Source organism: Castanea sativa, chromosome 4 (assembly GCF_040712315.1).
Source record: "Castanea sativa cultivar Marrone di Chiusa Pesio chromosome 4, ASM4071231v1".
Classification (NCBI taxonomy): domain Eukaryota; kingdom Viridiplantae; phylum Streptophyta; class Magnoliopsida; order Fagales; family Fagaceae; genus Castanea; species Castanea sativa.
Window position 1 is genome coordinate 2,912,794 of NC_134016.1, and position 25,837 is coordinate 2,938,630.

Genomic DNA, 25,837 nt, shown 5'->3' on the forward strand with positions numbered 1-25,837 from the left:
CTTCTACAAGTTTTCAAATTTTGAATTGTTATATGATAGTTCATTATAAGTATTTATTGCCAATGTGAGTAGCTAGCCTATGACCATTTTATTTTGTTAAGCTTATCTAACATTTTTTATTTTTATACAATTGTTGTGCATACCCAAATGTGCGTTATTGGGCTCACAATCTATTTGTATCGTGGGCTTGAGATTTCCTACTATGGGTGACCCTGTGCTCAGTGACCCAAACGATCACCAATTTATGCAAGCCCTCCTTCGCAAGATTGCTTTCCTTTCTTAGTTTCCTCACTCTTCTCTATCAGTCCTCTCTTCCCAATTTTCCCAACCCCTTTCCTCCTCAACCTCGTCTCTTATTTATAGTGTAAGGTTAGTGGGAATGTCATGATTATTAGTAGAGATGGGGTCCAATTCCATTGTTTCGAAGTGGATGTTTGTTGAGAGTGGCAGTAGTGGCATTGGAACTGGTTCCTACCTCTTATGGGTTGTTCGGTGGCGATATTCCCCAAGGTCCTATCGGGCAGCTAAGACGTGTACCCCGAGTAGTCACCTTCCCATCTGAGATGTAATTGACCGAGATCATAGGCCCGATGAGTCTTGGACTAAGCACTGCAGCACGAGGCTTGGGCCTATGGTTTTGTGGGTCTAGGGCCTTACCTTGTATAAAGGGTTGGGCCAGGAATCGTTCCATAAGGCCGAGGTCGAAGGCCCAAAGGGCTTAGGGATCTCGTACTGTACAATTGTTATTATCTATTTGTAATTGTTTTTATAAAAATATTTTAAACTAAATGACTAAATTAAATTTATTAGCTTTGTATTAATTATTGACGCACACAATCACACTCATTTATACATAAAATTATACACTATGTGTCTACTTAACCAATCAAATGCCTGGGCAATCATTAACTTTACCATTTTTCTCTTGAATTTTACTAACTTTATAACAAAATTTTATTATAACATGATAACAATATGCACACATGTAACAAATCATCTCTATTTCCTAATTATTAAATTTATATTGTACCCATAAACATCCACCCACATCATAATTTACACAACTAACATTATAACAAAAAGTAATGCACACAACACACATAATATTAATTTATAAAAAAAGAGTGACACAATTTACAAACACTTACTCTTAGAGTTGAAAATACTTGTAATAAGGGTGTGCAAAAATATTTTTAAGAATAAATCAAAGTATTAAACTAACAAAAAAAATTATATATATATATATTTTCGAAGTCAGGGGATTCATTTGAACCCCTGAATATAATGTAACGCCGCCGATGAAAGTAATGCATTTTACATTAAGAAAATTTGATGCATGACTTACCAATAACAAACACATTTAAAAAAAAAATTAATATAAGAAAATACAAGTAAACTCAACCAGACTAAACTTATAATTCAAATTATTCAATAGACCTGATCTATTTCTAACCTTCTTAAGATGGCCCCCCTTTTAGCTGAACCCAACCCAATAAGCCGGGTCTGCCACTTCTACATTTATGTGTTGTTTGAGAAAAGTGTAAAAAAAAAAAAAAAAAATTCCTACTGACTTTGTATTGATATTGAATTTTTTTGACGCGAACCCAACAGGACCCGTCCTGTTTGCCATAGTGAGTTTCGGTGTTGGTTTGAGCACAGTGTAAAAAAAATGAAATAAAAAACAAACAAACAAACAAAAATCCTACTTCCTTTGATCTTTACATAACATAAATTGGGAATCTAAAGAACAGCGTTATAACAGCTTTCTTGTCATTAAACTTTTTATATATTCCTCACTTGATGATGTCAAGTTCCATCCCCTGCAGTTCTGGTCATATTGTCGGTTAAAAAAAAAGGTAATACCATATCAATTTCTTACAATAAATTATTTTTAAGTCACATATTGCTTTGGTTAATTATCAAAAATTCTAATTATGTTATTAACCAATAAAAACTTGGTATTTAGAGATTGCATATCTACTTTTGATTTTTTATCACATGCGTTGTGCCCTCATAATTATAATTGGCATGGATGTGATGGGTGGCATTGATATTATACTAATATTAACAATTTTTACGCAATAATTTTTTAAGAAAAACTACTTTTTTACCTATCATATTGGATCAATTAGAATTGAATTTTTTTTAAAAATCCAATTTAGGAAGGTTAAAAAAATAGTATTAGTATATAAATATAAGTATTATCTGTCGTAGGCCTATAAATGTTATTTAAGAAAATTTAGTATATGGATTTAAAATTTTTCATAAATTTTTTTGTTTGAATTCTTCGTAATGACAAAACTAATCCCACCCACCGCACACAAAGTGTGCATATACTTTTATTTAATCTATATTCAAATTATATATATAAACTAATCTTTTTTTTATACATATATTATTTATAATTTATTTTTATAAGTATTTTATTTCTCTCCTCTCTCTCTCTCTCTCTCTCTCTCTCTCATCATTTTTAGAGTCACTTTAACACGTCTGAATTCCATTTTGTCAGGTCTAAATAGAAATCGTAATGCTTTAGTTAAACTTTATTCCATTTTGGAGGTCAATAAAGTTTCTTTTACTACTAGGATCTAATATAACAAAATAAAAATGCACAAAGGATGAGTGATTTTGTAACAATGATTTAGTCCCATATGGTTTGATTGGAACTTAGGCTAAGCTTGAACTTTCGAGACACAAAATTGGTTTTTTTAGACGTTCACTGAAAGATTTTATTGGAATCCAAATGGTTTGAGATCAAGTTATGGTTACGCTCAACCTTTCATAGATCGATCATTACTCTCTTTTTTGTTAGGAGAAAAAAATATATATCTTCCTCTACTTTTGTCTATTTTAATAGTTTTGCTGGCATCCACAATTTCCACATCAATTCTAAGTACTTGGACAATTATTCCCTTCCTTCTAGCAAGAAACTTTAATTTTGAAAACAACTATTCCTCTATGAAATTTTTGGTAGCATGAACTACTTCTTCAATGGGACCAAACGGTTGTTGCTTATTTCCTATCACATGTGTCATACACTCATATGTCTTTGCCACAAAACTTAAAAGAATATTTATAAAGTAGTTGAAGGAGGTTGTTAAATTTAATAGAATTCAATCTTCATCCTACACGTACTTAAATAGTTTTGCATAAGAGGTCCCCGTTGAGATTTTGGTCTGTAGTTATCAACAATTGATATCATGGGTAGTTATTCAATGAGGTTTTATGTGAGAGAATCATACTTTAAATACACATTAAGAATCCTGGATTCTTAATTGTTTTATGTTATAAAAATCGATTAGCCACGTATACTATAACCAGCAATTAATTGAGCTCAAGAAGTATGAAATGCTCACTATTTTTAAAGTTAGGCAAAAAGACTAGGACTCTATATGGTCCAATATCATATACTTATATATATATATATATATATATATATTTTTTTTTTTTTTCAGAGATTAGTAATATGAACTTACTTGAGTTGCCTCTCAGTAAGACTCCGGTCTAGCGTATAGAGTGTTACTATAGTCATTATGTTGGTTGCCCCTGTCAAAAAATTAAGACCATTTATATTTTTAGGTAGTGCAAAAGTTCAGTTTTGCTATATTTCTTTTAAGACTTTTAGGTGTAAAAGTTCAATTTAAGGAAGCATTTTTAAAAAGAAAGCTATAGGAATATGCAAAGATTTAAGTCAACAATTAAGAATATTGTATAATCATTGAAATTAACTGACTAACTTCTAATTTAAGTCAAACAGTTAAGATTGAATTATCATAGCAGGTATCACCAAAATTGAAAAGTCAAAAACAAAGAAAAAAAAAAAGTAAAAGCACGTGCTAATTTGGTGATAAAGTGAAAGACTTTTGAAAAAAAAAAAAAATCAAACGAAAACAACTCGGGTCGATCACTTGCGAAAATTTTCACTGTATAGGAAACAATTACAATAATAAAATTATACTCATAAAATCTTTATAGTCTAAACTCAATATTTTATAGAAACTAATGCTACAAATGAACTCATCTACTTTCTTTCGGAATTTTAATAATCTAATTTGTGTCTATTTTGAAGCCTCAGAAGCCTACTTAAAAAAGAAAAAAAGAAAAAAAAACTAGTTACATTTCAAAAGTTCTTTATAATGTAAAAAAATGAACAAAAGACTATTAATTCATCGTTTTTTATTAGAATATAACTTCGTTTTCTTTGGGTAGCTTTTGACCTAAATTCTACCCTGATAAAAATTTTATTGATATAACTCAAATTAAACCTTAGTTTAACATGGTAATTAGCCAAAACAACCTAAAACTCAACAGTGAGATCTTAGCTATTTTTGTCATTAAAATTATCTCTATCTATTTACAAAAGTTAAGTTAGTCTGTAAATTCTGAAGTAAAATCTTCAGAGAAAACTTATCCTAAATGAGAAAACGATATTGTATCTGCTATGTATCTTAGTCTTTGATTTCGCTCCTTACCTAATTTCATCAAGGAAACGTTTAATAGAAGAAAGTAAAAAATAAAATAAAATAAATGCGAAAAACTTGGGGTAGAGTAGCTATCTGTTGTAAATGCATGTCTATCAAATATTGAAGCTGCATGCAACGCATGGAGAATTTTGTGTCATTGAGGATCTGTTCATGTTAATCTTCTTTGTTATATTATATCGACAGGAAAGTAGTACCTTATAGGAAATTATTTTATGAGAAGATTTTATAAGATCTCTCTAACGATATATGTGAGTTGCGTTTCTTGTTGATTTCATAAGAGAAATGTCTCTGAAGATCATCTCATAAGATATATTCTTCTTAAGTGAAGAGCAAACTATCTTATAAGCAATTTGTATTGAATTGAAATTTGAAAGTCATAATTAAAATTAAAAAAAAAGTACACATGCATTCAAGAGCATTAGAAACAGGTCCTTAGAAAATTAGGCCTTTGGTGGAACATGCTTTTAAGGTAGAAAATGATTTTAAGTAAATAAGTTGACATATTTCAATCATATCAGGAGCAATTAAGTTTCCATAAAAAATTATGAGCAATGAAGTTATGTTAAATTAATTTACTCGCTTAGCGAGATGTAAAATGACCATGGGAGGGGTCAAATTCGAATACAGAATAGAATCCCATGGACTCAACTCGAGGAGATGAAAAGATCCAATACATAAATGAGAGCCCAAGAGTTAAAGCCGAAGAGGCCGACAGCCCGAGGAACCCAAAGGGCAAGCATTCCTTGGGAGGCATTGAGTAGGCCACTTGGACCAAAAGACAAAATACTGAAGAATGAGGTAGAGACGTACAAGCAAAAAAGAAGGGAAGTATCCAGGTAAAGCACCCATCACCTCCACATTCAATGCAATACATCAACTCAGCTAGTCGCATTAATGGCAGAATGAACCATGAACAGTACTCTCACAACTTATAGCACATTCTACCACCTCCAGTAAAACCCTGATGGGACAAGCATCCAAAGAAAGATCAGTGGCTATACATGTGAAGGTTTGGGATGCAATTCAGATAACTATATAAATAAAGGGAACACCTCCAAACAGGGGGACGAAAAACTGGAAAGAGAAATATACTCTATGTAATATGTATCATTACTTTGTAACCAAGACTTGAACATTATATGAATTGGTGCTCCTCAGACTAACCCGAGGAAGAATTCATATCAAAATCTTCTTCTCTCTTATGTGTTACTTAATGTTTTTCCATTAACTTAAAAGCTAAACCATATAGACATACAAAGGTTGACCTCGGAAACCCATTCCCTACAAATTAATTGTACTAGACCGTCACATATTAACTCTCTATCTAACTTGAGTTTACATTTATTTTTGCCTACTTACAATGACTATAAATAATTAAGCTACCAAATATATATTAAAGGCAATTAATTCACACACACACACACCCACACTCTCTAAATCCATCCAAACGCATTATATACTTCTAGGTTTTGGAAAATAACAATATTATGAACAAAACCATTTCTACTTTTAATTTCACGAATTGATGATTTGTATGATTGTGAGTGATCGACAAAATGTGGTAGTCTATATGGGTAGAAAGTGTTCATCATTCACAATTACACAAGTCAATAAGTTGGAAGTTGGATATGCGATCGATTGAGTCTCTATAATTATTCTTTAAAAAAAGAAAATTTTAAGGTAAATTTACACCAAAGCATCAATAACCACACCCAATTTCACAACTTACTTGAATGTTTATTTGTTATTGAATTTCAGTATTTACACATATAACTAATCACAAAATAGCACTTAAGTATATTATGGATTTGGGTGTATAGTTAATTTAGTGTGACTCTAGAGTCTAGACTTTCTCAATTTACATACACGTCGGTGAAAAAAAAAAAAACTCACAACCTAGCTAAAACCAATCAGTTTTTTTTTTTTTTTTTTACATCCCTTATTAGAGTGTGAGATCTTAGCTATTTTTGTCATTAAAATCATCTCTATCTATTTACAAAATTTGAAATATTCCATAAATTCTGAAGTAAAATCTTCAGAGAAAACATGTCCCCAAATGATAAAATGTTATTACATCTGCTGTGTATCTTAGCCTTTGATTTGGTTCCTTACCTAATTTCATCGAGGAAACGTTTGGTAGATGAAAGTTAAAAATAAAAGAGGCAAAAAAAGTGGGGTGGGTACTGGGAGGAGTTAACCGTTGTAATGCAAGTTTACCCAATATTGTAGCAGCATGCAACGTCTGGATCTGTTCATGTTAGTACCTTTTGTATGTACTATATCGACAGGAATGTAATACATAGGACTACGAGACCATTCCATCTTATGGGAAATTATATTATGAGAAGATTTTATGAGATCTCTCTCATAATATATATGAAGATTTCATGTTGATCACACCTATATAATTGGGAAAGAACTGTCCCATAAAACTGACTTATGAATATCTTCTTCTCAAGTGAAGAGCAAACTATCTTATGGGCAATATGTATTGAATTTAAATTCATAAAAAAAAAAGGTATAAGGCATTCGAGAGCATTAGAAACAATTACTTATAAAATTAGAGGTCTCCCATTGCAAATGCTTTTAAGGTGAAAAATGATTTTAAGTAAATAAGTTAATTTATTTCAATCATATTATGAGCAAATAAGCTATAGTTAAATTAATTTATTTGCTTAATGAGATATAAAATGATCAGAAATAATTAAGCCACCAAATATTAAAAGGCTATCCAGACATACTCTAAATCAATCTAAACGTATTATATATTTCTAAGCTTTGAAAAATAACAATATTTCAACCAAAATCTTTTTACATCAAATTTCACGAATTATTAATTTGTGTAATTGTAAGTGGCCAACAATAAGTAATGGGTTCACATGAGTAGAAAATGTCCAGCATTTACAATTGCTTAATTCAATAAGTTGAAAGTTGATTGTGTCATTGGTTGTCTCTATAATTATACTTTAAAAAAAGAAAAATGTTAAGGCAAATTTATATCAAGGCATTTACTATCATACCCAATTTCATAACCTACTTGGATTTGGATATCACAAACTCAGTGTCTATTTGCTTAAATTATTTTTTGTCAACTTATTTTATTATTTAGTTTATTTTTGCTATTATTCATGGGTCTCATTGCACTTTTTAGTATTATTCATGGGTCTTACTATACTATTTTAATTAACATTTATCTTTATCTACTGTACTTTCAACAAAAAAAAATTTAATTTTAGTAAAATAAGTCGATCTCAAATAAACTCTCAATATGCATAGATTCTAAGAGCTCTTGTTGATCAAGTCCCTTGAATATTACTCAATTTTATACTTTATATATCAAACTTGATTACGTTGAACCAGCCAAATGATCCATAGTCATTTTTATTTCGGTCGTTTTGGTCCTGGTATCTACCCTCCTAGTGCAGTCTATTTTCCTTAATGATAAAGTGTTTTATTTATATATAAAAATAATAATAAATAAACATGTTATGGATTTGAGTGTAGAGTTTGTCGTGACTCTAGATTTTCTCAATTTACACACACGACGTCGTGCAGTAGTCGGTGAAAATTAACCTCACGACGTAAATAGAAAAACCGTACTCTAAAATGGAGAAAAGAACAACAATGCATGGCAGTAACCCGTGATAAACGCTTATCAGAGGAGCCTTGAGAATACGACACCTGTCAGTTTCTAGATACCCGTGCCCAATTTCGTCACCGCCTGTGTACTCTGTCAGTCGCAGAAAAAGAATAAATCTCTGAACCGAAAATAGAATAGTAAAGTAAAACCCTCATTGTAATTTGTAATCATCATCAATTGTTTTAACTTTTACCATCAACCACCATTTTAGATTTTTTTACCCTCGTGGTTAATTCTTTCCCCACTCGCAGTATTATAGTGCAATGTGTACCGTACAAAAAGAGAACACTATATTCAACTCAAAAAAAGAACAGAGAAGAGAGAGAGAGATTTTATTCTTCCTTTGATACTAAAAAAGAAATTGAGAAAGGCAAGAATTTTGTGATAAAGCAATGAATTTTGAGTGCTTGGATTTATCTTCGTTCGAGATACGATTGACAAGTGGGTCCAAATTGTCCCAAGAGTGCAAAATGGAAATGACCAAAAATGCTTCTCAAAAAGAATGGGATCACTTAAAAAAATGCTTTTCTTTTCTACTTTACTTTTATGTATTTTTGGTACCTTGCACGATGTTGAATCTTGATTATGAAATTATATGATATGTTCTTTTATTAAAAAATAATAATATTTAAACAAATGATTATTACATAATTTTAAAATTCTCGTCAAACATATCAATTTAATTTCATATACATATACATCACAAATCAAGCATTGTTGTTGTTGAAACTAGCGGCACTACAAAATTTGTGGATAATGAGCATCCCTTTAGTAAGAGTATCTGCACATTTATTCGTTTTCTAACATGCATAGTTCACTTTGATATGCTAAAACTAATCGAGAAAAAATTTGCAATCATTTAGAAGTGAGGATTGATACATTCTTGTAAATTTCTAAGTTAATCATTAATTAAAATTCTTTTTTAATATTTACATGAATAAGGTTATCCTAATGGACTAGTACAACCATAATCTACACAACGGATTAGTACAATCAACAACTCATGATCTGAAGGGGAGGAAGATTCAAAGATTATAGCATTCTATGTATTGCGACTTTTGGTTATTGTGTTTGTAGGGAAACACATTCATTCGAAAAGAATTAATGAAAGGGAAGGTGCTACAAGGTGCATGTCAAGTCCATCTCTTCATAGCCTTAAGCTTGTTGCCATTAAACTGATCCGATCACTATGCATTACCCTTAACCACAGCTTTCGTCCCTACACAGTTTTGCTACATCGAGGGAATGCTGTCACGTTACTAAAGTGTTAGGCAAAAGTTATTTTTGTCAACTTTTTTTACTATTAAGCTTATTTTTTTATATTATTTATGGGTCTCACTGAACTTTTTGATACTATTTACGGGTCTTACTGTACTACTTCAGTTTACTTTTACCTTTATTTACAATATTTTCAACAAAAAATTTTCAATTTTAACAAAATAAACAAATTCTAAACAGACCCTAATTACCAAAGTAGAAATAAAGCTTACAATTACAGGGACAAATCGAAAGTTCCTTGGCCAAGGGCTTTGGGATTGGGTAACGATGGAGAGGTAAATGGGCAGAACACTCCCTTGACTTTGGGTATAAAAGGTCAATATTAGGAACACAAAAATTTTTACAATTATTGTCACAACTTGTTACATGGCAAGCTGTGAATGGTGGAGGTTAAATGGTGGGTCCACACCTTCACCACTCATAATTTGCCCACATGACTAGTTGTGGTAAAAGTTGTGAAATTTTTTGTGTTCCTAGCATTACACGGTATAAAATGGAGGTTTTGATCAACTGAAAGACAGAAGGATGAAGAGAGTGAGAATAATCTAGCAAAATAGAAAGCTATAGATGTAAACCCTCATCTAAAAATTTATCAATATCTCATCATTTTTGTTAGGAATAAGGAATGAATTGTATTGTATTTTTCAAATAATAACACGTACAAAAATGTCTTTATGTAATAGACAAGTGTGTTGTACAAGTACGTGTCCTAAACAAGACAAGTAAAGAGGGCTTAAAGCCTACAAGCCTATTTTCAAAAGGCTCACCCATCAAAATCCTTATGGCATGCATGCACTGCTTAGTTCTTCATGTCTCCCTATAACTTTACTCACCTATACTTTTCTTTATTCACAAAGAGATTGATTTCCTGATTCTCAAAAAAAAAAAAAGAGATTGATTTCCTATATATGTTGACATGCAAGCTACTCTAGATCAAGGGTTCTCAAACCTCATAGGTTTGAATAGCACAAGCTATGCTGCAATCTCCTCGTAGCAAGAAGAGTAGTACTCTTGTACCTTAAATTTGAAATGTTATAAGAAAAATGTGAGCATGTGTATATGTTGTCTGATAGTTGAATTTTGGCTTTTAACATTTGCATGCAGGTTGGTAGCGGAAGGATAAGACTTAAAAGCAAGAGTTTCAAGCCTGACTTCCCCCATTTCTCCTGAATTGGCGAGACCAATGGTTGTCCAATCAATTCGAGAGGAAAATACACAATGTATTTCGTGTATGTTTCATCCTTCTGGCATAGAGGTGAACCCCATACATCATATATGTAGAGTTCAGCTCTATGTTAGAGAGAGAATACATGCACTAGATGTATGATATACCTAACATATGGAAAAAAATCTCCACAATCATTTATTTTTATTTTTTTTTCTTTGTTGGAGTAATGTTAAGGGTATTCCAGAGATAGAAAAAAGTGAATACTAAATAATATTATTCTAATTTTTTTTTTATAGAGTTTTGTGCTATTTATTAATTTATCTAGACACCAATCAATTTTTAGTGTAAGTGAAAATTGATCTTTAGATATCTTATTCTAATTAGATGTATAAACTGTAAATATTAAGTATATATGCAAAGTAGGTAGCAATATGGAATTTGCATGTATGAATTTATGATGATTCATTAACTCCAGCACTAGTAGTAGTCTGTAGTGTAGTCCAGTGTTTCAATTTACGAAATAAAGAAAAAAATCACTCACACTGGTGATTCTTCGTTCTTACCCTCCAAGGCATCCACAAGCTGGAGTTGAACTGGACCCAATAGATTCCTTATTAACTAAAAAATAAGTAGATATGATATGATGCACTAAAATAATCTTCTCAGTGACTCAGTCTCTTGCGTCTTTTCTTGTCCCCTCTAGTACTGATTATGAAAGACAACGCCATATAAATTTTATGTTTTTTTATTTATCTATAAACAACACCATATAAATAAAAATATTGAGAGAGATAAATTTAATAAATTGATAGTGGAGAATGGCTTATTGTATTGTATGCATGAAGATATGGAATGTGCTTTTAAATTCTGCACAAAACGTAACTCAGTTCCCAAGTGGAAAGTAGAAAACCCCTTTGCCAAAACTTGACTCAAAAAAGAATGTTGGCTGCATTGGGCAAAAAGCTTTGGCTTGTTGTGCACATTTAAACCAAACCGACGTTATTGTGTGTAACCAAAGCTAAAGGTTGACTCGTAATCACCCATTTCACACTTGTTCGATCACTGGCCTGCTTTTAATTTCATCTAATGAACTATTTTAATTCATGTTTGTTAATATGTCACTGCATTTTCTATTTAAAAAAAAAATGGTACCAAACTCGAATAGTATTTGTGCATATATGGCTGCTTTATGTCAATTTCTGAAGTCCGTTATAATTTATTATAGTCTAGCCCTGTGCATTTACACCATACATTAATAAACAGTACACCAATCAAGGTTTGGAGAGAGAGAGTACTGTACACATTTCAATTTGAGTAAAATAACTAAAAATGCAAGTAGGTTAGGCCGTTAGAGTTTGAATTTGATTTGAGTTTGGTAGAATCGGTAGATGCAAACTCGTTTGGTACCAAACTCGTTTTTTTTTTAAACACCAATAGCAATCATTTGAAATTTTATGAATCAATAAAATTTACTTAATATTTTAAGATAAAAAATACTTAATAGGTGAATTTTAAAAGTATTATTAGTGAGATGCGGACATGATAAAATTTTAAATTATAAAAGAATAATTAAAATTTAAGGAAATTTATTGAAGTATTATATAAAATATAAAAGATCTTAATCTGAACTTTAAAAATCAAGATTATATTGCAGTCAAAAAAATTCTGTGATTTGTGCCTAGCATTTATACGAAACCTGAAAAGGGAAAAATTATTGATTGAATGATAGGTCTCAATCTCATTGCCACGTATAGTCTAGTGAAAAGATGTCATTATCATACAAAATCGCTTCATGTTTGTTAATATGTCACGGCAATTACTATTCATAATACAAACATGGCATTAACGTTGTTTTTTAGCCAACATTTATCTTCCACTAAATTCTAAATAATACTTATACAAATATGGCATTTCCAGGTATTTTTACCCAACACCTTTCTTCCGCTAAAACTTTAGGAGGATGGTAGGTAAGGTCACGGATCAAATGAGGCTACACCACTACACACAGTCCTCCAAATCATTTGGTTAGGGGGTAGGGAAGGGAAAAAGCTAAATTGCAAATTAGATCCTTAAAGATTTGGGATATTTGGATATCAAAATTTTAATTTTACCCCTCAAAATTTGGAGGTTTTTAGATTTTACATTTTTCCGTTTTAGAATTTAGATTTTATTCCCTAAAGTTAGGAAGTGTTTAAATTTTACTCCATAAAATTTGGGATATGTGGATTTTACATCGTGAAGTTTCAAAATTTGGTAGTGAAAAATTCAAATACCTCTAAATTTTGAAGGGTAAATTAAAATTCTGAAACTTTAGGGTGTAAAATCTAAATTCTAAAATTTTAGAGTGTAAAATTTAAATATCCTCAAACTTTAGGAGTGTAATATGCAATAAAAAAAAAGAAGCAAAAATGCATTATTTTTTTGGAGAAAAAAAAAGGTTTAATTCTTTATAGAGATCAAAAGGGAAACATGTAAAATGAGAACAAATCAATCATGCAAACATTACTCATGCATTAATTTGAGCACGCCAGTTTTGACTGGCTTGCAACTACTTTTTTTTTTCCCTAGTGTGCTAGCATATATTATAAATATTTAATTATAAGTTACTATATAATTTTTTTTTCTTCTTGTGTTTGGCTACCATTTAAATTTAAGAAATCATTTCTTTGGTAACATACATAAATTCATGGTGATTGTCATTGTACACCTTTTTTTTTTTTAATAATTATATTTGTACGCAAATTGGTTTTCTCTTTTAAAAATATATAAAAAGTAAAAACAGCATTAAATGTATTATTAAATGCACAGTGTTTTGATAGAATTGTTAATGCGGCTAATGCGCAATGTATTATTAAATGCACAATGTTTTGGGTCTATCTATTAATGCGGCTAATGAACTACTATTAAAAGCATCAATTAAGATGTAACATGTCTTATAAAAAAAAAAATGTAACACGTATGCCCAAGTTTGTTCAGTCCCAATCCAAAGCACTTGACGTATTTCTCAAGCATTATTCACATGGTTTCGTGCTTTCTCCAATTACATATAACATCACACAATAGTAGTTTGCTATCAGAAATTTTATCACAAGAATCTTAAGATTCTTGAGTAACGTAATTCTAATAACGTTATTTGTATTTTTTTTTTGAAATGTATGAAAATACATGTAATATTATTTAAAAACTAAAAACATGTGTTTAAAAAATGTAATGCATGATATCAAAGATATATAAACAAAGTTTTGCATAAATATCTATTATAATTTACACTTTGGAGCAAAATGTAAATTTCCCAAAATCAAGAATCTCGATATTAAAATAGTCATATTCTCATCATTCCTGTGGCATGTCCAGAATATTATGGACTGATAGTCTGGCAGATTGAATTTAGGATCTTTAAAAGTTTATATCGCGTCTAAATCAGACCAATGAGTTTACCATCTGAACACCCTAATTTCTCGAAAATATTATTTCTTTCTTGTCCTATGTGAAGAGACATAGCAAACCGTATTTTTTGACTATTGTTCTATGTAGTACACGTTGAATAAGCAAAAGAATGATTACATACAAACAAATGGAGCATAATTTTCAATCTTAGAGCAGTCATACCAATTTCCGTAGTCCGTATAAGCACCGACACATTTGGAGTATAGCACTGTGTGTATATTATCACCCAAGGGACACTTAGTCAACTATAGCTACATGGTCTGCTTAGTTTATGTGACATTGATTGTATAAACAATAAGTAATAAATTAAAGAATGTCTTTATATGCACTGTCGTCAAATGGAACAGTAACTTCCAAAATCAATTGCTTATGTCATTTTGTTAATCATTGATACTATTATTAATAAACAATATATAAATGTAGTTATAGCTCTCATTAAAATTTTGTAAGAATTGATGGGAGATTTACTTTGGGGAGAATTTTGTTGGCCAAACAGGGGTCCAAGTCATGCAAAATCAATTGATCTTTGTGTTAACCCAAGCAGGCACACGGGTCTCTCATTTTTCATGCTTAACGTAAACAATCAAAACAATCTCTCATTGTTCCTCATTATCACCACTAGGAGTGGTGGTCTAGTGGTCATTGGACATTTAGGCTTACTCTCAATTGGTTTGAGAGAAAGATCTCAAATTTGAATAATGCAATGAAAAACGCTTAGAAAACCTCATGCTTCCGATTTAATATCCATTAGAGCTCTCACAAGGTTGGTACATAATAAGCTGTGGCTGACAGGTTTCTCTATTTGCATACTTGAACACAACAGATGAGATGTTATTATGGTAACGTTCAGGTAATGAACTACTTTGATCGCTCTCTTCTACTATTTTTTATTTTTATTTATTTATTTTTAAAATCTGATTAAAATTATTAGATTAAATAATCAAAAGTCAAAATAATGTTTAGGTTTTTCTTTAAGGCAAAGAATTCTAATCATATATTAAGTTGAAATAATATTTGGATATTTATCGAGATTTGATTAGTCTCCGGTTCCCTATTCCATGCATGATGCATACACTAATTAATTACTAAGATTAATCTTTAGAGATTATCTTATGGAATTGGTTGGATGCTAATATAGAGAGAGTTGAACACAAGAGTCAAGACCACACCACAAAAAATCACTAGACCAATCCATTGATATCAATCAATTTATTTATCTTATTGTTTCAAAGTTTTAGTGGTATATTAAGAAGTAAGTCCATTTTGTTTGGCAACCCCATCCAGCTAAAGTTGCTCTAAGATGCAAAATAAATTGATTTTGTGTTCATTCAAAGTGCTACCTTAAATATCACTTACATATAATAATGATCATAATCATGTAAAGTTGGATCTTCTAAGTGCACTTTAGACTTAGAAAATGCTTAGGTGGGTCCTCAAATTGAAATAAAGATCCCACTCATATGCTTCACGGTTGTCTATAAAAACAGTAATAATGACCTATGGTGGGTGCTTTTTCTCCTTTTTTGGCTTAATTGTGGGAGCTTTTGGAGGTACTTAAAATACTGTAATTTTCAATCGCTTAGGTAGATAATTATTTGATGATGAACAAATCAACAACGGCCAGTGTTTAAAGGAGAATTTATGCATCTAAATGGAGCACGATTGGTCTATAGTATGTGACAATCATCCTTCCCTCAAGCTACATATTTTATGGTGTGATATAAATATGTTATTTAGTGTGCAAATTGGTATTCACTTAAAAAAGTTAGTTTTTTTAAAATTTTTTTTATACTATTTAGTTTAATTTTGCTATTATTTATAGGCCCCATTGCACTTTTGATATTATTTACGGGTTGTACTGTACTATTTTAGTTACGGGTGCCACTGTACTATTATTCATAGGTCCCATTGCACTTTTGGTATTGTTTACGGGTCTCACTGTACTATTTTAGTTACTTTTTAGTTTTATTTACAATATTTGCAGTAAAAAAATTTCAGTTTCAGCTAAATAAGCTATTTCCAAATAAATACTTAGTGTGTTACATGTGTCCAATTGTATCAACTCACTTAACAAATATGTCAAGTTAAAATAAAAAGTTTGACACAATTATCAAATATATTGAATTCGGATCAATCCATATAGTTAAATATATACTGACACTATATAAATTGCTAGTTGTCACCATGGAGAAGGTTTTTATTGTATTTGCTTGACTTTGATTGAAACTTATATTATTTACTTAAAACTCAAGCCTAAATACTTAAAAGTTTTGTGGTTCAATGGTATTATCAGGTTACTTCTATAAGGTTGTGTATAATTTCAAATCCTCTTAACTTTACTTTTGTAAGCTAAAAAAAGAGTAAATGACGTTTATTTAAACATTTTATCACATTTTTTTTCCTATTAAGATTGTTAAAACTAAATTAATATCACATGAGTCATGACTAACTAGTTTAGATTAAATTTATTTCAAATTTTAAGTTCAAAATGAAACTCACACGTAAAACTATAAGGTTGAAATTTTTTACATTTTTAAAAAAAATTTGAATTTTAAATGAAACATTTTAAATAAAAAATTTCTAAGTTCAAAAAAGTAATTTACCAAAAAAAAATCAGGACTATATATATATATATATATATATATATTTGGTTTAATAGGATGCGTTAACTTGAAATGGACCCATGACAAAGATTTGTGGTCTCAAGTTTAAGGTCCACTTGTCGTTGGGTTCTCGCGATGCATGTGTTTTGTTTTGTCCACTGAATTCTTGATTCGTGCTAAATTCCACCACAGGAAACCGGGAAAGTGTAAAGCAATATAAAGGTTAAGGTTAAAATGAAACAGTAAAAAAAAATGGTACGTATGCCAATTGAAAAATGTTACTTGGCGATTGTTTGGATTTACGTTTTCATGTCTGAATTTTGTGTTTTCACGTTTTTTTTTTACCTGCTTCACGCTTTTCAAATGAGATAGTTTTTACTGTTTACATACTGTTACGTATGGTTTACAGGGCAGATTTGGACTTTTTGCATGAACAGTATACTGTTTATAGGACCACAAATATTATTTTTCAATAATTATTCATTAAAAATGTGTTTTAGAGTACTATTCACATATTTAAAAATTGTTTTACTACAATAATTTTAGTTTTTAATTTTTAATTTTAACAATAAATTCTATCTAAATAGACCCTTTATATATATATATATATATATATATATATATATATATATATAAATATTATACCATTGCCAAACAATCCTAATATGCATTAAAATTTACATCAACACCATGTTTCGTGCAAATTTTGAGATGAGTGTTTTTTTTTTTTTTCACCCTTAAATTTTTATAAATAATTAAGAGAAGAAAGAGAGGAAGGCCTCAGCCGTCTCTATCCTCGGGAATAAAGACACAAGAAGCAAGAGAGAAAATGGTGAGAAGCCCATCTTACGTACAAAAGTTGGTGGAACGGACAATGTTATGAACCAAAAAGATTACATTTTTCGTAACAAAATGAAATCTTAACATAAAAAAAAAAAGATTCAGCTCAATAACTGACTTGAAATCACCCTAAAAAAAAAAAGGTAAAGTTGAGATTGTGATCTTTTGTCAAGGAAATGGCCAAACTAACAGCAGCAGCTTCACCTAGAAGAGGCTTGAGATGAGTGCTTTTCTTCTTGTATTTGGTGACATGACATTTTGTACAAAAAGCAACTCTAGGAATATGAATGCAACTTACATAAGGATTAGTTGGTCAGATAAAAAATCTGTCAAGTTGTTTTAGTTGTTTATTTTATTTTATTTTATTTTATTTACTTAGAACCTATTCCTCCAGCACTATATGTGGGTTCTTAGAAGTTAAGAGTTGGAACTATTTTTCAATCCACAGTTTAACATCAGTCAAGTGTCAAGTTAAGAGGGAAAGAATTTGCTTTATAAATTATTATGCCCAAGTCTGCTTAAGGACTAAGGAGTCTAAACTGGGCCTATTATTTCATGCCCAAATTCGAGGAGCATATGCCTTGTCTAGGGCTCAATGTCCCAAGCTTGTCCAAGGCCCATATATTAGGCCCATTCTTCTTCGACAACCCATAAACCAGATATTTATCATATTAGTAATATATATATATATATATATATATATATATATATATATATATATATATTCTATGTAATTAAAATATTACTAATAGGATAAATATCTTTATTTCGTATATTAATTATTTTAAATGATGCATTACTTATTAAAGTATAATAAAATTTTGATGTCATTTTTCTAAGGTGTATATGAGAAACAATTAATTTGAAATATGACATTCTTGCACAAATTTATTTACTTTTGAAATAATTGAAACAAAGTCCAACAACAGAAAAAGAGAAATAATTTATTAACACACAATCAAGAATGTAAAAAAAAAAAAAAAAAACTTAAAGCATTTTTATTTTATCAAAATGATGTTTGCATTGTTGAGTAAATATGAAATATGCCCATCTATATTAGTCATTATATTATGCAATTTTCAAATTTGTAAACATATATAGTATGATCAAATCATTATGTCACTCTTATTGTCTTTCTATTATGTTTATAAAATAAAACACTAAATATACAATTTTTTGAAGGAAAATTATTGAAATATTGTGGTAGAATCAACTAAAAGGTAATTGTGTTCAAGGGCTGTTTCGAGGAGACCAACCTCCAAGGGAAGAAAAATGGAGAATAGGAAGAACAGAGGGAAATTAGGAGCTTAGAAAAGAATGAATCCAGTAAAATTGGTATTGTTTCTGCTTGCCTTTCTCATACCCCTCTCTCTACCTTATATACAATTTAGTACCATTCAGTCAAGTAGTTACAATCAGTTACAATCATCATCAATCCTCCCTTAGTTGGCACATACAACTGACATAGCAATTAACCTCCTATAACTACTTCCAGCACTAACACACCTACACACAGAAGCACTAAACATACCTACACATAGAAGTACAGCACACACATACACACACATTACATACTTCTATCAAGCCAATACAACTCTTATCAATCCACCCCCCTTAAAAAACCTTGTCCTCAAGGTCAGATAGCTTAACAAAGCTCCCTCCCCCCCCCCCCTCCCCCACTCAAAGAACCTTGCCCACAAGGTGAGGAACTAGTTATGAAGAGCATAGAGTGACTCCCAAGTTGCATCATCAATAGATTGACCTTGCCATTGAACCAATACCTCAGTATGACATAGTTCCTCAGCTGCTTGGACCGCTGCTGCAGAATTACAACAGGTTCAGGCTAAAGTAGACCATCTGAATCCATGGAAGGAAGAGAAGAAGATAGAGTAACCTGACATCCCAATTTCTGTCTCAAACAGGAGATATGAAACACATGGTGAATAGGACAACCCACTGGCAAAGCCACCTTATAAGCCACCTCACCAATGCGTTGAACAATCTGGAATGGACCAAAGAACCTCAGAGAGAACTTGGTATACCCTTTCACTCTCAAAGAAGATTGTCTATAAGGTTGGAGCTTAATGTAAACCCAATCACCAACACTAAAGGACTTATTAGATCGGTGTTGGTCAACCAAAAGCTTCATCTTGGCCTGGGTTGAAGTCAAATTTTGTTTTGAAAGAGGAAGAAGCTCCTGCCTAGCACATAAGAAGTTATCCATAGCCTTAACCTTAGTCACACCAGAAACATAATCTAAAAGTATAGGAGGGGGGTAACCATACAATGCCTCAAAGGGGGTCATTTTGGTAGAAGTATGGTAATTAGAATTGAACCAATATTCTGCCAAATGCAACCAATCGGTCCACACATGAGGTCTGTCACACACAAATGCCCTTAAGTACTATTCCAAGCTTCTATTAAGAACCTCAGTCTAACCATCAAACCGTGGATGATAAGCTGAGGTCCTTGCCAATTTTGTGCCTTGCAACCGAAACAACTCCTTCCAAAAAGCAGCAGTAAATACAGCCCCTTTATTGCTGACAATTGACTTGGGCATGCCATGGAGTTTGAAGACACCCTGCATGAACACAACAACCACTTTTGCACCAGTAAAAGGATGATGAAGAGAGAAAAAGTGCACAAACTTGGGAAGTCTGTCAACCACTACCAAGATAACATCTTGACCATGAGATTTAGGCAACCCTTCAATGAAATCCAAGCTAATATCCATCCAAGGCCTATCAGGAACGGGAAGAGACTGCAACAGACCAGTTGGTTTAGACGTATCATTGTTGGTTTTGGCAAACCTCACAACACCTGATATGATCCTTAATAGTAAACTTCATGCCCTGCCAATAAAAATCTTGCTTAACCCTGTGAAAAGTCTTAAGGTAACCTGAATGACCACCAATTGGACTGTCATGCAATTGCTGAAGAAACATTGGAATTAAGGAAGATGTGGGGTTGAGATAAATCTTATTCTTGTAAAGAATAAGGCCATTCTGCAGAGAATAACTTGCTGGAGGGAGATGGTTAGAATCAGCAAGCTTAGAAAGTAAATCTTGGTAAACCACATCATACTTGTAACTTTCCTTGAGTGAATCCAACCACAATGGACAAGGAAATGAAAGGAGATAAAGGGAAGCATCTGGGGCAAGGCTGTCAGCAAAAGATTGCACTCTAGAAAGGGCATCAACAACTTTATTTTCTCTCCCTTTTTTATACTCTACCACAAAAGAATAACCCAACAACTTTGTGATCCATTTCTGTTGAGTAGGAGTGTCAATTCTCTATTCAAGTATGCATTTGAGGTTGTGCTGATCAGTTCTAATAAAAAAAGGATTGCAAACCAAGTAAGGTCTCCATTTCTTAACAGCCTTCACCAATGCCAATAGCTCCTTTTCATAAGTAGACAGATGCAAGCACCTACCTTTAAGTGCCTCACTATGATAAGCTAAAGGTCTATTCTCTTGCATCAAAACAGCACCCAAGCCATAACCAAAAGCATCACATTCAATCACAAAAGGCTTTGAAAAATCAAGTAAAGCCAAGACTGGTGAATTAGAAACAACTTGCTTAAGTGCATTGAAAGCCAAGTCAGCATCAGAGGACCAATGGAAAGATTCATTTTTAAGTAAAGCAGTCAGTGGGGCACAATGACTCCATAATTTCTGATAAACTTCCTGTAATACCCAGTTAATCCAAGAAACCCCCTTAAAGCCTTAACGGAAGTGGGAGTAGGCCAATTTTGCATAGCCTTAGTCTTTTTAGGATCAGTTCTAACCCCCTCACGTGAGATTAAATGCCCTAAATACTTCACTTCTTTGCACCCAAAAACACATTTGCTCATTTTAGCAAACAATTGGTTCTTAAGCAGCACCTCTAATTGTAAATGAGAAACAAGTTCTTCTAAGGTTTTACTAAAGACTAAGATATCATAAAAAAACACCAATACAAACTTTCTTAAGAAAGGTTTAAAGATGTCATTCATTAGGGATTGGAAAGTACAGGTTGCATTTGTTAGGCCAAGGGGCATGACCAAGAACTCATAGTGGCCCTCATGAGTCCTAAATGCAGTTTTTGGAATATCATGTTCATTCATTCTAATTTGATGGTAACCAGACCTAAGGTCTAGTTTAGAAAAGATTGTTGTTCCACATAACTCATCAAGTAACTCATCTACCACTGGAATTGGATACTTATCTGTAATAGTGGCCTTATTAAGTGACCTATAGTCAATGCACATGCACCAATTGCCATTTGCCTTTCTCACCAACAACATAGGTGAAGAAAATGGGCTTTGGCTAGCCCTAATAGATCCTACATCAAGCAATTCTTTGACAATCTTTTCAATCTCAGATTTTTGATAAAAAGGATACCTATAAGGCCTTTCATAGAAGGGTTGACTGCCCTCCTTCAAATGATAGAATGTTCATGATTCCTAAGTGGTGGCAGACCAGTAGGTACTTCAAAGACCTTGCTGAAGTCCTGAAGTAATTGGGCTAAAACAAGATGTGGCTGCACTATTGAGGCTGTTGGAGGAGTAGCTACAATCTGCAACAACAACCCCTTCTTGACAGCAAGTGTTAAAAACTTTTCACCCTCTTGCAAGGAAGGCCTTGGGGGTTGTAAACCCTTGCGCAAAATAGAAATGCCTTCATACCAAAATTGCACAGTGAGATGCTTGAAGTCCTATTGAATCAACCCCAAGGAATACAACCATTGGGTACCCAAGACTAATGCACAATCACCAAGGGGCAATATGTTCAAATCCACCTTAAAGATATGCCATTGATCTTTAAGTGGAACCCCATAACTAACCCCTTTAGTCTTGATTAAAGCACCATTAGCAATTTGGACTTCAAATGTGTCCTTAGATGACAAAGGTAAATTCAATGCCTTCCACATAACTTCATCCAAAAATTATGAGTGCTGCCACTATCAATCAAAATAACCATATCTTGTTGCTTGATCCTAGCCAAAACCCTCATTGTACCTGGGGAAGGACTACCAAGTATGTATAAAGGGTGATCTTAGCAACACTACCTTTCAATTCTGCAGCCCCTTCAATGCCACTGCCTTTGAACCCAACCATATCTTCAACCATTCCTTGCACCAATCCATTAGATACATCAGACTCCACCTCTTGCAAATGATCATTGGAGTGGAATTCAGATAAACCTTCCATAAGGAAAATTTTTGGAGTCTTGCATTAATGACCTGCATGCCACTTTTCTTCACAACGAAAACAAATTCCATTCTTCCTTCTTTCTTCAACCTGGGCAGCAGGTAGTCTTAGAATAGGAAATTTGGAAGTTTTAACATCCATCTTTTTATTCTTGATTGCTGGTGGTGGTCCAAGATAGAGGGTTTAGACACATCTATCCAAGGAGGCACATCTATCCAAGGAAATATTGTGATAGAATCAACTAAAAGGTAATTGTGTTCGAAGGTTGTTTCGAGGAAACCAGCCTCCAAGGGAAGAAAAATGGAGAATAGGAAGAACAGAGGGAAATTGGGGGTTTAGGAAAGAATGAATCCAGTAAAATTGGTATTGTTTCTGCTTGCCTTTCTCATACCCCTCTCTCTACCTTATATATAGTTTAGTACCATTCAGTTAGGTAGTTATAATCAGTTACAATCATCATCAATCCTCCCTTAGCTGGCACATACAGCTGGCATAGCAACTAACCTCCTATAACTACTTCCAGCACTAACACACCTACACACAGAAGCACTAAACATACTTACACACAGAGTACAACACACACACACTTCTATCAAGCCAATACAACTCTTATCATATTGGAGGAAACTAATAACAAAATATACTACATGAGTTTTATTTCACAACTGCTAAAGATATAAAATAAAGTGAATAATAATCCAAATTCAAACCCAAAGTCAAGATGATCTACTCAAAATTTTCAAAATTCTAATTCAAAGTAAAAAACAGTACACACAAACTATAAATAAAAAAAGAAAATAATGGGAAAATTTTAGCCAACGCTTATGATCTTTTATTAGCTTGTGATTGGATTAACTTTTCCATAAGGTTAATTAATTGATTTTTCTACAAGTAGAACACAATAGCATGCGATATCCACATTACTTGGATATCAAGGCAACATACTTTACTGAGTTAATATGAGAGGATTTGGAGTATGAGTGAGTACATTTATTGCTTGATCAAATTGCTTTGTTTTTTTTGTTTTTTTTTTCTACATTTTTATTTGATGCTGATATTTAGAATATTAACAATTTTAGATCACTTTATGCAGATTGACTTTGAATATATTTTCTTTGATTTGGGGCAATCAATAATCCGTAGTATTTCTAAGATTTTGCACATCTTTTCTCTAATTTGGGCACATCATATCGCTTGTGTTGTGGACAGATATATCAAATTAAAAACTTAAACATTGAAGAGAATTAAGGTTGCTCAACCACTTAAAACAAAGCTTCAATTCCATCAAATTCCTCTATCCTCAAATATATGAGGGCAGTAAGTGTTGAATTTCATTTGGCAAAGAGTCGATACAATTCTAATCTTTCAAGAGACCCGTGCGAGGGTTGAATAAAAGAGAAATTGACGAGACTAGGTACAAAACCTACCGATTTTCAATGTCTTCAAGCAATTAGAAACCCCTCTGGCAGATACCCAACTTTTCACAAATTTTAATATTTAAACAAATAAGAGAACTCAATTTTCTTAAATTTAGAAGTGATATCAGATTGGGACATTTCCATATATTCTATTGTCGTACATGATTGTAGCCCAGTCGATAGAACTTTAATATTGCCCCATTTTATTTCCTAGTGTTGAAAAAGGGACTCAAAACCTCCAGGCATACTTAGAAAGGGTGTCATATTAGGACAATCAATTACATGAAAATTCTCAAGAATAAGAAAGGTGTGTAAGACAATCAATTACATGAAAATTCTCAAGAATAAGAAAGTTGTGTAGTGCATCTAGTAAACAACTCGATTTCATACATCATTTTATACGGAGAGAGATGCAAAAGGGTCATATATCCTCATCTAGTGAGATGGACACCATATCATCACAATTTTACATGAATGTTCTATAATAAAAAAATATTAAGGGATTTAAGGGTGGTGAGCTTGCTGCTAATATTTTTGAATGTTGTGCTTTTAATTTCTTTAATCTTTAAATTCTTAAGAGACAAGAAATGGCATGGAGCACTAGCTAGTTAGTCACATATGTTGTTGCTGTTGCTGTTGCCTCCATTTTGTCCTTCCATTTTATTAGATTAGGCATCCTCTCCAAAACAATTCTTCTTAAAACTGGGAAACACGCATTTCTACCACCACCATTGTAGTTGCCAAAAAAGAAAAATAGCTCCTAACAATCTTACATTCCCTATTCTACTTATTTCCAAAACCCTAAGACATAGTAGAAGCCTGAGAGTGGGAAGGACATCTTATTTGTTACAATCCTTAAATTTGATTCTCAATCAAATTATCATAACAAACCATCCCTAGCATCACGACTTGTCAACATCCATGATGAGAATTTCTTTCCTTCATTGTTTTCGATTCTTAAGCTTTTCAAATAATGGTGAGGCTAGAGACCTTTAAGCACCTCTTCATCATGATCGTAATTACCTTTTCTTTTCTTACTCCAACAATATCCCAACTTTAAAAGCATCCCAATTCTTCGATATGATGACATGCATCTTGGTCCATAACAAAAAATGGCAATGTTATTAGAGACACAAACATTGAGTTTTTATAGTTTTTTTTCGTCCTCTTCCTCCTCATTGGACACAAACATTGACTTGCATTTGTTATATAATTTAGTGTCCGTTTGAGATCCGCTTATTTTGCTGAAACTGAAAACTTTTTATTGAAAATACTGTAAATAAAGGTAAAAATTAGTTGAAATAGTATAGTGAGATCTATGAATAATGCCAAAAAGTGCAGTAGGATCTATGAATAGTAGCAAAAATAAGCTGAATAGTAAAATAAGTTAGCAAAAATATTTTATATCAAATGCACACGTGTGAGATTATTTAGCGTTTGAACATGTATAGATTAAGCATGCATTTGGATTGCGTTTGGGATGAAATTTTTTTGCGTTTTGCTGAAAAAATGGTGGGTCCCACAGTACCTGTTCATGCATTTTTTAATACTATTCATGGGTCCATTGCACTTTTTGGTACTATTCATGGGTCCTACTTTACTATTTCAACTAATTTTTACCTTTATCTACAGTTCTTTTAGTAATAAGTTTTCAGTTTCAGCAAAATAAGCGATATCCAAACACACCCTAAGTGTGCGTTTGGTATTGGCTTAAAAATCCAGCTTTTTTTATTATTCAACTTATTTTTGCTACTATTCATGGTGTTAT

General features: G+C 32.1%; 1 protein-coding gene across 1 annotated transcript; it reads right to left on the reverse strand.

The window, feature by feature from the left end:
• Nucleotides 1–19,303: 19,303 nt before the first annotated feature.
• Nucleotides 19,304–19,765, reverse strand: LOC142631466 (uncharacterized). Its single transcript, XM_075805640.1, has one exon. It carries the CDS (start codon nucleotides 19,763–19,765, stop codon nucleotides 19,304–19,306), a length of 462 nt encoding a protein of 153 aa, XP_075661755.1.
• Between the last annotated feature and the right edge of the window lie 6,072 nt (nucleotides 19,766–25,837).